This window comes from Saccostrea echinata, unplaced genomic scaffold (assembly GCF_033153115.1).
Source record: "Saccostrea echinata isolate AGI-Se365-2 ecotype Australia unplaced genomic scaffold, CSIRO_AGI_Sech_v1 ptg000015l, whole genome shotgun sequence".
Taxonomy (NCBI): domain Eukaryota; kingdom Metazoa; phylum Mollusca; class Bivalvia; order Ostreida; family Ostreidae; genus Saccostrea; species Saccostrea echinata.
In genome coordinates, this window is record NW_026889764.1 from 8,875,001 (window position 1) to 8,886,466 (window position 11,466).

The 11,466-nt window shown below is 33.3% G+C and overlaps 1 protein-coding gene across 1 annotated transcript in view; it reads right to left on the reverse strand.

The window, feature by feature from the left end:
- LOC133187485 (actin nucleation-promoting factor WASL-like) overlaps positions 1-11,311 on the reverse strand; it is a 12,049-nt gene extending 738 nt beyond the window's left edge. The window contains exons 1-8 of the mRNA XM_061322883.1: positions 11,170-11,311; positions 8,807-8,947; positions 2,857-2,943; positions 2,162-2,261; positions 1,820-1,888; positions 1,219-1,397; positions 653-827; positions 69-556 (exon numbers count right to left, since the gene is read on the reverse strand). Of these exons, the coding sequence (XP_061178867.1) occupies positions 69-556; positions 653-827; positions 1,219-1,397; positions 1,820-1,888; positions 2,162-2,261; positions 2,857-2,943; positions 8,807-8,947; positions 11,170-11,268 (1,338 nt within the window). The 5' untranslated portion in view covers positions 11,269-11,311. The remainder of the gene's footprint in view (positions 1-68; positions 557-652; positions 828-1,218; positions 1,398-1,819; positions 1,889-2,161; positions 2,262-2,856; positions 2,944-8,806; positions 8,948-11,169) is intronic.
- Positions 11,312-11,466: the final 155 nt, after the last annotated feature.

Sequence of the window (11,466 nt, forward strand, 5' to 3'; positions counted from 1 at the left end):
TTAAGACTGGCTCCCTGACAAATAATTATTTTCTGCACAGACAAATAATTAACTACTGCAGAACTTACATGCTTAAGACTAGCTCCTTGTTGAATGGCTTTCAACAGATTATCCCGAGGATCTCCCCCTCCCGCAGGTTGATTATCCCCAGGTGTGGTCTTCTTCAGTGTAGTCCCTCCTCTGATGGACTCCAGTAAGGCACCTCGGCCTGCCCCTCCCCCTCCTCCTCCTCCCATCATTGGTGGTGGGGGTGGAGCCCCTGGAGCAGGAGGTGGTGGTGGGGCTGCAGGAGCTGGTGGTGGTGGTGGTGCATTAGGTACCCCAACAGGTGGTGGAGGGGGACTGGCTGGAGATTTAGGAGGTGGAGGTGGTGCTCCATATCCAGGTGTTGGGGGTAGCTGTCTATCCCTCTGTGGTGGGGGAGGTGGAAGTGCACCCCTTGACCGACCAGGAGGTGCTACACCCTGCCTCGATGGTGGAGGAGGAGGGGTTCTGGCAATTGGAGGAGGGCCTGGGGGCGGCCTGTGGTGGCTAACAGGGGGTGGTGGTGGTTGTGCTATAATCATTTGAGATATTGAATTAGTTCTTAAAGAAAAGATATGTACCAAGAAAAATTCGCAAAATTAACTGCATCTCTTTGACAACAGCATACCTGATGGAGGAGGAGGAGGGGGTGCTCTGGACATCTCTTTCTTGACTTGCTCAATCCCACCATTCTTCTCCACAAAGTCATAGATGAAGTCGATTGTCTCCTTGTCCACTTGATCATTGTCACTGATTCCAACAGAGTGGAACAAGTTCTTCATGTCCTCATCCAGCTTCTCCATCTAAAAAACAACATAATGCATGTACCACAATGTCCGCTGGAATCAAGGAATATTTTGTGTTCTTATTGATTTTGTTTCTTTTAATCTATTTTCATAATGAATTTAAAGTTACTGATGGAATTGGCTAGAACTAAAAAAAAAATCTCTCCCAATAACAAAAGAACTTGACCACATCCACTGGCCAGATTGGTTTACAAAGATGCTTCACAACTTCAATCAACCATTCAATAATATAATGAAGAATCTTGAATTTAACACATGTAATACTTAACAGTCCTCCATCTAACATTTTCAAAATAAAATGTTTCAAGACCATACAATACTGTTCAAAGACTATGCAATTACCTACTGCAAACACAAAATAAATCTTTCATTCTCATAAAATACTGACCTCAAATCCTTTCTCCGGATCCCAACCAACATGGTTGACATGACGGAAGTTTGATGGTGTCCCAATGTCCTCTTTTGTAAGTTTCTTTTTCTTGTCTTTCTTGCCTTTCTTCGATTCTTTGACAGTATTAGTTCCAGAAGAAAGACCAACACTGATTGGCTGAGCTGCAGGTGCAGGTCCTGGCGGTAATAGTGAAACAATTGTAAATTCATATCCTTTTGCAAAAAATTATTTGGCTCATATTATGCATAAAACTTTTTTAAATATGGATATTTTTTCAAGAACTTGACTGTTGAACATTTTTTGATGTTGTTATGGTTATAAAAATCCACAATACATTATATATTAATGTATTATTATTATGAAAACTTCAGATGTACATTTAAAGTAGAAACTTTTTTTAAGTATCCTTTTGACATAACATTACATTACATTAAGTATGGAAATTTGAATCACTAAATCATTCCTAAAAATTGTGAACTTCATTGTTTGTAAAAATGTATATCTCTTCTATGGTATTTGAACTCTTAAGTGGTAAAATACAGAAATTCAATGCTATTGAAGATTTCAGACTGAAATATACGTCTGTTTCTATGGTTACCTGGAGCAATGTTGACCTGTACTGTCCTCGGCTGTGCAGGAGTGTTCTGCCCTTTGTTACTCTTCTTCTCTACAAAAGTAAGAGTTATCTTTCTTGTTGTGTATTACAGACTTCTTACCTTTGTTCTTTCTTTTAATTTTTTTTTTTTAGCTGATAGTAAATAATTCTGATCCTTATTTTTATCTTCTTCAAATATTTTGAAATTGCAAAGACTTAATAGTCCAAATTTTAATATAGCAGAAATCTTTTCAGCTTGTTAAAAAAAAAAAGAAAAAAAAAACATTTTAATAAATTAAAAAATTTGCATAAACACTTGTAAATTTAGTGTGAACATGAGAATACCGATTCTCCTCCTGTGACGTTCCAGTAACTTCTGCTCCACGTTGTTCTTGAATTTAAATGCTTCATCCTCACTTGCAAAATTTAATCCTGCTTGAGAATCCTGTGACAAAATGTACTATTATGAGACACCATCAATTATTTAAGGAATGAATTAAATAGCTACCCAACTTATACTGTTTAACCTGGGTTGGGGCAGTTTATGCTTTATAAACCACAAAGTGGTTTATAAAAAAGCTTAACTGTTCCAACCCAGGTTATACCAGTATAACTTGGGTAGCTTTTAAATTCATTCCTTATAATTTAATTTTCAAAGAAATTTTAAAGAAAATAAGACAATTTCTCCTTCAAAAGTGCCTTCAAATTGAACATATTTCAAATGTAACGTCAAGCAGATAATTTTTTGACGTAAGTCATTGTGACATACAGGTTATAGGGTATAAACTAATTTTTTTATCCAATCAAATGATGCTTTTCAACTAAAATTAACTTATATAATGATGGTTCATATTTGAGGACATGACAAACATACATGTATGTAACATTCATAAATGTTATTAATTTAAGTTTCTTTTATTACATCAATTTTCAGTCTTCCTAACTTCATAGAATTGTTGTTCTTATTTTCACCCTATGTAAACTGCATGTCCCATGCTGAATTGTAATGAGATATTATAATGAACATAAAGGATATATACCTCAGCTTCGAATGTATGGAAATAGTCTCGAGGTGACTTATAACGGAACTGGTTGTAGATTTCCTGCTCCCAAACACACTGTCGTTGCTGTAAAATGGGTAATTTATGCATAAATCATTGTTCGATGTAAATTTTGGTACAAAAAAATTAATTTTCCAATATACAGCTACCATTTTTCCTAAGTCTTATTAGGTTAATTTCTCTGTTTATAAATGCCATTGAACCTTAATATACACAATAGTTTGTGAAAGAAAATGATTTTATGTTTCGAAAAACATTTAAATTTTTAATTACGCACTTTAAACATCTGTGATAATTGTTACAGTACTTTTCATCGGTCACTGACACGATCGAAAGTGATTTAGAAATCAACTAACAAGACATTATCAACATCAAATATATCAGAAAATCAAACAAATGATCAGAAATTGTGAATCATCAATACAAGAAACCATTAGATTGACAAATCACAGAGAAAAATTACACCAAGTTGTCTGTACTTGCGAAAGGCTTCTTCAAAGAAACATCATTTTACAAACTAATTTAACAATTAAAATTGACAAGTCTCGTACAAAACCTACAGGGTCATTGACAGAGAACATGTATCACTGAAGATCTATATTTTATTGTTAAACAATTGTGATGTCTTCTAGCTTGGGTTGTTGGCATTTGTTCATAAGTACGATAAGGTTACTGATTCATCTTTATCATATAAACTGGTTCTCTGACTGCTGTTCGCTACTTGTTAACAGTAATGCTTCTGCGTACAAACTGCGTCTCTGACACCTCAAACCCAGTGTCCTAGTGACCTATTCGACAAGAGCCCTACCAAAAGGTGCACAAGGGGCAAAAACTGAACATGAAAATAATTACTGTAATGTGCATATATAAGAAGTTTTTTACTGTAAATAAAGTAACTGAATTTCTTCAGCTACATTTTACCTTCACATGGTTTTTAACCTATGTCTGAATTCGATCTGAGAACAGATAAACTATATCAGGAATATCTCATTAATTAATGTTTGGTATATGGAATTATTAAATAATATTTGAATGGAATCAGACTGCTAGCAAGTGTAATTGCTTCAGAATAAAGCTAAAATTAAATTTTCTCATTTAAATCAATTTACATGTTTAGTTTAACTCTTGTCCTGAAAAAGATTACAGTCCCTGAAACGTTCTACTTTCCCATTTTTCCGTTCGCTCACCGTTCGTTCACCGTTCGTTCAGCGTGCGTTCACCGTTCGTTCACCGTGCGTTCACCGTTCGCTCTCCGTTCACAGTTTTGCGTTCACCGTTCACCGTGCGCTCGCGTTCACCGTTCACAAAGCGTTCAGCGTTCGCTCTTCGTTCCGTTCACTTTGCGTTCACCTTGCGTTCAGCGTTCACCTATCGTTCAGTTTTCATTGTCATTCGGAACTCCGAAGTGAAAGGACTTATCTTTTCGTACAGGTTTTTTAATTTAATAACTTACATATCGTGTTTGAAGAATCATTATTTCATGGGGGAAAATATCTACGATATATATTTTTATTATTCTAACTCAGCTGTAAGGTTATTTATTAAATTACTCTGGAAAATAAATGTTGTTATAAGCACATTCTGTACCTATGTAGAACGATGCTGAAATATTAAATTTAACTAAAGGCAATGTGCAAATACTTCAAGCACTGCAACATTTTGTTGTTTTGTTAAAGACGACAAATCGTTAATGGAGATATAATTATCCAAGTCAAATAATTACGTAGCAAAATTACGAAAATATTTATTTGTAACACTTTTTTTTCAATTACTACAGAAAATATGATACAATGATAGTTCTGAGAGTTATACATAGTACTGCGGATATCGTATTAATTTATTATCTTTAGAGCGAATTAAATTGATGGTGTGGTTAAAGGAAATATTTATTTAAAATGTAATGCACTACAGAATTTTCTCTACTATAATATGTAAAGTCTATAGTTATAGAGAAAAAAAAATCTTTCTTCACCGTAACTTTATATGTTTGTCATTCGATATGATTAATACCCCCCCTTTTCCCCCTAAATTGGTTACTTAGTTAGTATTGTATTTCCAGAATATTTTAATTAACATTTTAAAAAAAAAAGTTAAGGTCTTATTTAGAACAAGAATTTCAGTCTCAAAACAAACAGGCATCTAAAAAAGTCACAAAACAATAGTAGTTCAAAATGTACAGGTGTCGGCGGTGGTATTTGGAATTGGCAGAGAGTATGTTTCAAATTCAAGTGTTAATGCACTATGTATTTTATTCAATTATTATTCAAATGTTGGAATCAAATCTAGAAATGATAAAAATAAATGTTATAACTTGTTGGAAATACTCGCACTTCGTCTTCGATGTGACGAAACTTTCACACCTGCACAGTCGAATGATTTTGATTGACAGGACAAGCACGTGGACTTCGTGTGAACTTGAAGCAGGAAAATAAAAAAAACGAGTATGACTGTCAAACAAATGGATTTGATTTGTTGATAAAAAAAAGTTACTTTCACTGTCTGATATACTTAGAAAAAAATTTCAGAGTTTTTGTTTGATATAGGTACAATATATTTCTCTCTCTCTCTCTCTCTCTCTCTCTCTCTCATTTGTCTGTTTAATAAAAACTATAACAGCATATTACTTGAATATCAAGTTCTGAAAATTGAATTTATAACAAGTAATATGAATATGTATCTTTGTATTATCTTGTCCGAGTATAATCACGGCCATCTACAGATAAATGTAGAAGTCTGCTCAGTAAACATGGCCGTAGGAACCGAGGGGGGGGGGGCAAGGGGGGCGTGCCCCCCTCCCCAATAATTTTGCCGATATATAGATTATTATAGTAAACATAGATACTATATGCTTGTGCCCCCGCAATAAAAAGTCTGATGATCTTTTTTTTTTTTTTGCTTGTCAGGAAATTTTTGGTAGTGCCCCCTCAACTATCAACTGAAAATGTATGGCTGTGCCCCCCCCCCCCCAACCGAATTTGCTTCCTACGGGCCTGATAAACCATCAAGTAAAATAGAAATGACACATAATATATTATTGTATTAAAAATTTAAAATGCGAGCGTATAAATGCAAAACGTCCACTGACCTATGTAATTATTTTTTTTTCATTACTTTACACGAAATCGCCTTAACACGGAGTTATATGAATGGATGTTACAACCACTTTAATTCATTCTATAAGTCAGAAGTTTTCTCTGATTTGTTATCAAATAAGAATAAACACATTTTTATTTTCCAACTAAAAAAATATCTCTTATACTTCAGCGTTCGGCAACAATTGCAATGTTTTAATGCGATAAAAATCGTGTGATTAAAAACTTAATGTGCATGCATCGTCTTTCTCAGGACAATTTTGGAGAATTTATTTTATTGACTTATTTATTCATTCAGTTATTGGTTTACTTATTTATTATTGATTGATTTATTTATTTATTTATTTTGGCACTTGACATAATAAAACAATAAAATAGTTTCAATGCAAGGAAAAGATCAGAGGCATTCCGAATATATCGTTCATCTTGCGTTCACCGTTCGTTCACCGTTCACTTTGCGTTCGCGTTTGCGCTCCGTTCGCGTTCTGCGTTCGCTCACCGTTCAGCGTTCACACATCGTTCACCAAGTTGCGTTCAGCGTTCACACATCGTTCACTCACCGTTCGCTCTGCGTTCGTTCAGCGTTCGTTCACCGTTCGTTCAGCGTTCGCTCACCGTTCAAGTGGGAAAGTAGAACGTTTCAGGGACTGTATGATTGATTATCATTGATGAAGACCTGCGACACAAGCAAGATTCAAAGGTCAGACTTAGAAAAGAAATGATGAATGAGCAAAGAAGAAATAAAAAAAAATCATGATTATTATAACATATATTACAATGCATTCTTTTCTTTGGGGAACTGCAAATAAATTACCTTACGTGATTATCAATGACCCATTATAAGCAAAAATGTATAATAATTGACCTCAAGCATCATGCTTGCTTGAGGAACTATTTTGTAAGGTCTGAAGGTCCCTCATGAATAACACGCCTCCCCAAAGGGGAATTCCACAAACTGCCTTAAGATGCAGCACACAAATTATAATGAATTTAACTGCACTACAATACTTTAACATTGTCACCATCTGATTATTAATATTCCATCATTGTTATAATTGAATTTTAAGGAAATAAAATGTTTTTTTCTTTTTTTCAAATGAAAAAGAAGGAAGCAAAGATATATTGATATAATAAATGTCTGATTCTCGGTAAACCTCGATATACAAAACAAGATTTCATTTTGTGTTGTAAATAAAAACAGCAAAATCATCTTGAAACATCATGAACATAAGAAAAAATTCTATACTTAATGAAGGCATGTAAAATCATGTGCAATAATATGCATGTTACGAAAAACAAGAAAGAATATCTTGTAAGAGGTAATGGAATGCTGTTTTATGTTTAACTAGAACATAAAAATGAAATTACCGTTCTTAAAATAAATTGTCATTCAGATGAATGTCAATTTCTTATCAAGGAAACCAAATTTTAATTTGAGTAAAAAGCAGGTTACAAATTATAAATGAGCATATTTTGTACAGAATATTAAAATTAAACAGACATGCAATCAACAAGGAAGTGAATTACAGCAGTGATTTGATTGGTCGACTGGAATGACAATGTTATGGAAACGTAGGAGTTTGGTAATTTGTCTGTTTTTACCAAAAGCTTTTACTAAATTGTTTAAACACTGATAGTTTCTTACAGGAAAAAAAAAACAGGGGTCAGGGATAAACTTGCACCAGGCATATGAATGACTCTTCATTAGTGTACATAAACTTAGATCCCATGTACAAAGGTTATAATCACTGGGTCCTAAAGAGAGATTATGCTATCTAGTAAAACTGGTATTCATGAAGTCAGAAATCAAGTTTTATTTACAGTAGTTAGAAAAAGTATGTCTTTTCCATTTCTTGATTTTTTTTAATGTCAGGTATAATTTAGTTTAGTATAGAAACAATTCTTTAGTTGCTTGGAATCTAAGTGGGGTTTTACTCATTTCTTGTTCCATATATAAAGCTAATACAGATTGGATTTTTTTTAAGTGAATTAACCTAATGATAATTCTAAAAGTCTAGCAAAATATTAGCAACAAATTTGAATGCTATACAACTGTTTAACTCCCAATGTAATCCCTTGAAGCAGAATGAAGATGACACAGATCCAAGAAATTGTAGAATCATGTTACCACTAAGCACACTGATGTTCATGAACATGTTTGAAGAGGGATGTGACTATATATAAACTGTAGATTCTTCATAGTGAGATGTTTGCATGAGGCACCAAACATAATGGTTTCATTCTGCATATATTCATTAACAAAATTGAAAAAGGGTGATTTATTTGGTTTTACAAAGTCTTACTCAATATCTTCATTTCACTATATATCATATTTTCTATGTACAGTGTATTGCTATGGAAATCAACTAGGAATGGAATTATGTGAGTTAGTTACTGGTATTTTTTAAAATGTCAAATTGCACAAGGCTTGCGTATTTTTTTTTTTTGACAATTAAAAAAGTTTTTAAAGAAAATGCCAGTAACTAAAGATAATATGGAACCCCTTTTCTCCAATTTCAAAACTGAATTTCTTCAAAGTATGTGTACATATTCCTTTTTTGGGTCATGGCAACCCATCAAATGCTGCACAGATCATAACAGGCAATCAAATGCTTACTAGCAGTTTTCTAACATGTTAAAAAATCAAACAGAATCGCTGTCTGTGAGTGATGAAGCATGTAGCGACAATGGAACAGAAAAAAATTCATGATCATAAAAATTAAGAGTGGAAAAGTCTTATTAGATTAATACAAGTAGCCAAGTATTCAGACAATAAAAATGAAGAACCAATTAAACTTGAATAAAATAGAATGTTTTTTTTTATGGTTTCTACTCACCTTAAGGTCATAAACCCTTATGAAGTATGACCTCTTTTGGTTGTCCTTGATGAAGCAGGCAATCCCAGCAATCCGTTTACTCCACCTTTGTCTCATGGGAGGATCCGCTGTATACAGCTGGACTACCCCAGTGGCAAGGGTCTGTCAAAATCAAACATACATGTGTCATTGAAAAATTGACTCATTTTGATGCAATGATCAAGATCTTCCTTTCCATTTATAATACAGCACAATTTCATTCATTTGATAGTTTAAATGTTTCTTATGCTGTGACATGCGTAAATTCATATCACACCAAACTACTAAAAAGTGGCATGTGCTGTTTATGTATATTTTGTATACTAGGAGCATTCTAAATAGGCATTATACATCTACTGCAAAGTCTCATGGATATTTGAGCTAATTCAACATCTTACAACTAAGTTGCAACTATATAGCACATTGCCTAAATAACTAGGTCTAAATAACTTGAAGGAAGGGCCGGTACCTGGCTCTCAACCACCTTACATATAAACAAAAGCTTCATCTCATCCCGACATTCTTCCATGGACACCAAGTCAAATATGACAGGGTATTGTTGCTTTGAGAGGTCAGATACATGATGGAAGGCAAGTTTTTCTAAAGATGACTGACTTATGTTTTTTTTCCACATATTTATTAAAACAGTGATAGAGTAATATATAATGTCAGACATTTTAATCCCCCCCCCCTCCCCAAATATGTTGAAGTTGCAGCCAAAACTATTATACTTAAGTAAATTGATTTCAGTCTTAGGGATTTTCAAATCTTTCAGTAGTTGAACATTGGTTTAGAATTTAATTAAATGATCAAATTCAGTATATAAACTTAGGTCATAGACTTTAACCTGTATCATTCATTTTCAAAACTCTTCATGGTCATTGTATTAATCTTTAACTTTATATTTCTCTGTACAAGAACTTTTCGGGCAAAGATCTAAAGATTCCCTGAATTACATCATATCTTGCAAAAAGAATATTATCAAAGTAATTTCATTAAAAGGTTTTGATAAGTGATTAGTATTTAGCAAAATGTGACATTTGTGGAAATGTTATCTGTTATGGCTGAGTGACTATTACACCATCAGAACAAAGCAATCATTGTCAAAAGAACAAGCAACTTTTAAGTTAATTTCCTCCCCTTGTATCAATAGAGAGTTTGATACAGGAAACCTGTTTCTTTTCTCAACTCTCCATTGTGGCTTTGAAATCTGTCAGGCATATTTCCTGCAGCATTTTGGCAAACTTCGTGCTATGATTTGTTTCATGGCCATGAAGGGTTAACCAATCTGTCTTACTTTCCTGGATAATTACATTTTTCTTTATTCTACCAAACAAAGCTCTTAAAAAATTGTAGTAAAAACTTGTTGCCAAATAAATTTTTAGTTGAAAGAAATAGGAAAGAAAAAAAGACAACAAAAAAGCCTCCTTATCACCTTCAGTTTTAGCATGGTTTGATTTAGTACTGTCCACTGCGGGTAAATGTTTACATTTCATTATATAATGACCTTCTTTAGTTCAAATTTATTATTATATTTTCTTTTATTTTCAATTTTCATTAATTATGACATTTTCCTGGATCATTTATATTTCGACTATAATTCCTGACAAATAGGATTATGAACACATCACCTCTGGACCAAAAAAGGTGCTTTAAGTAACACTAACCTTAATGGAATTTACTGAACTTTTCTAGCATAAAAAAATTCGCTGCTTCAATGTTTGTGTACCAGTAACACCAATGTATGTAAATTTGATCAATTACCAAAACAGTAAGACTTGAACCAAATGAGTGATGGTGATATATCTGCAGTAAAAGTGAAGTGCCAGCAACACTAAGCAAGTCTTGTGTATTTTTATTATTTATAAATATCATATATGGCCAAACTGTAAAACTGAAAGAGAGCACACACATGCACAGAATGACAATAGAAGGAACTGGTGGGGAAATCACATATTTTCAAGAAAATATAGACTCATATATATTTTGGTAAAGTAAGTAAGTGGTATGCAAATTCCTTATACTTCATGCAGAAAAATAGATCAGACAGTAAACTAACTATTGTGAATTTTTGTACAAAATATGATTACACAAGGTTTAAAAATGACATTTTAAACTGACAGATCACATGATCACAAATAATATGGTTTGTGTTTAACATTCTAAGAAAGAATATGGCGATATTAATATTGAATTATACACATTTTGAGTTGTCTTATAATTTACATTTTTAACAGTATCAGTATCTACTAGTTTATACTGCAAAATCAATTCATATTTCATCATACCAGGAAGTCACAAATTTAAGGTGTTTCTTTCCTTGGCACAGGGATATTTAATCTTACCAGACATCCTCGGCCAAGCATGGAGAACAGTGCATCGTTTTCGTCGTCTCTTAAGAGTAGAGATGGGACATTCTTTGGCCTCTGCTTCTGTGTAGACATTGCTATATGAAAAGGGGGGAGTTCCTTGATGAAAGAGAGGAAGTAAGAATATTACAGGAAATAAACCAATTAACGCACTACGTTATAGAATATAGTTCGAAATAGTTCGGTTAAAAAAATCAAAATAAAATTCAATTGTATCTTGTTATTTAGAGAATGGCCATCAGATTAGTATTAAAATTTATTTAATATACCTTA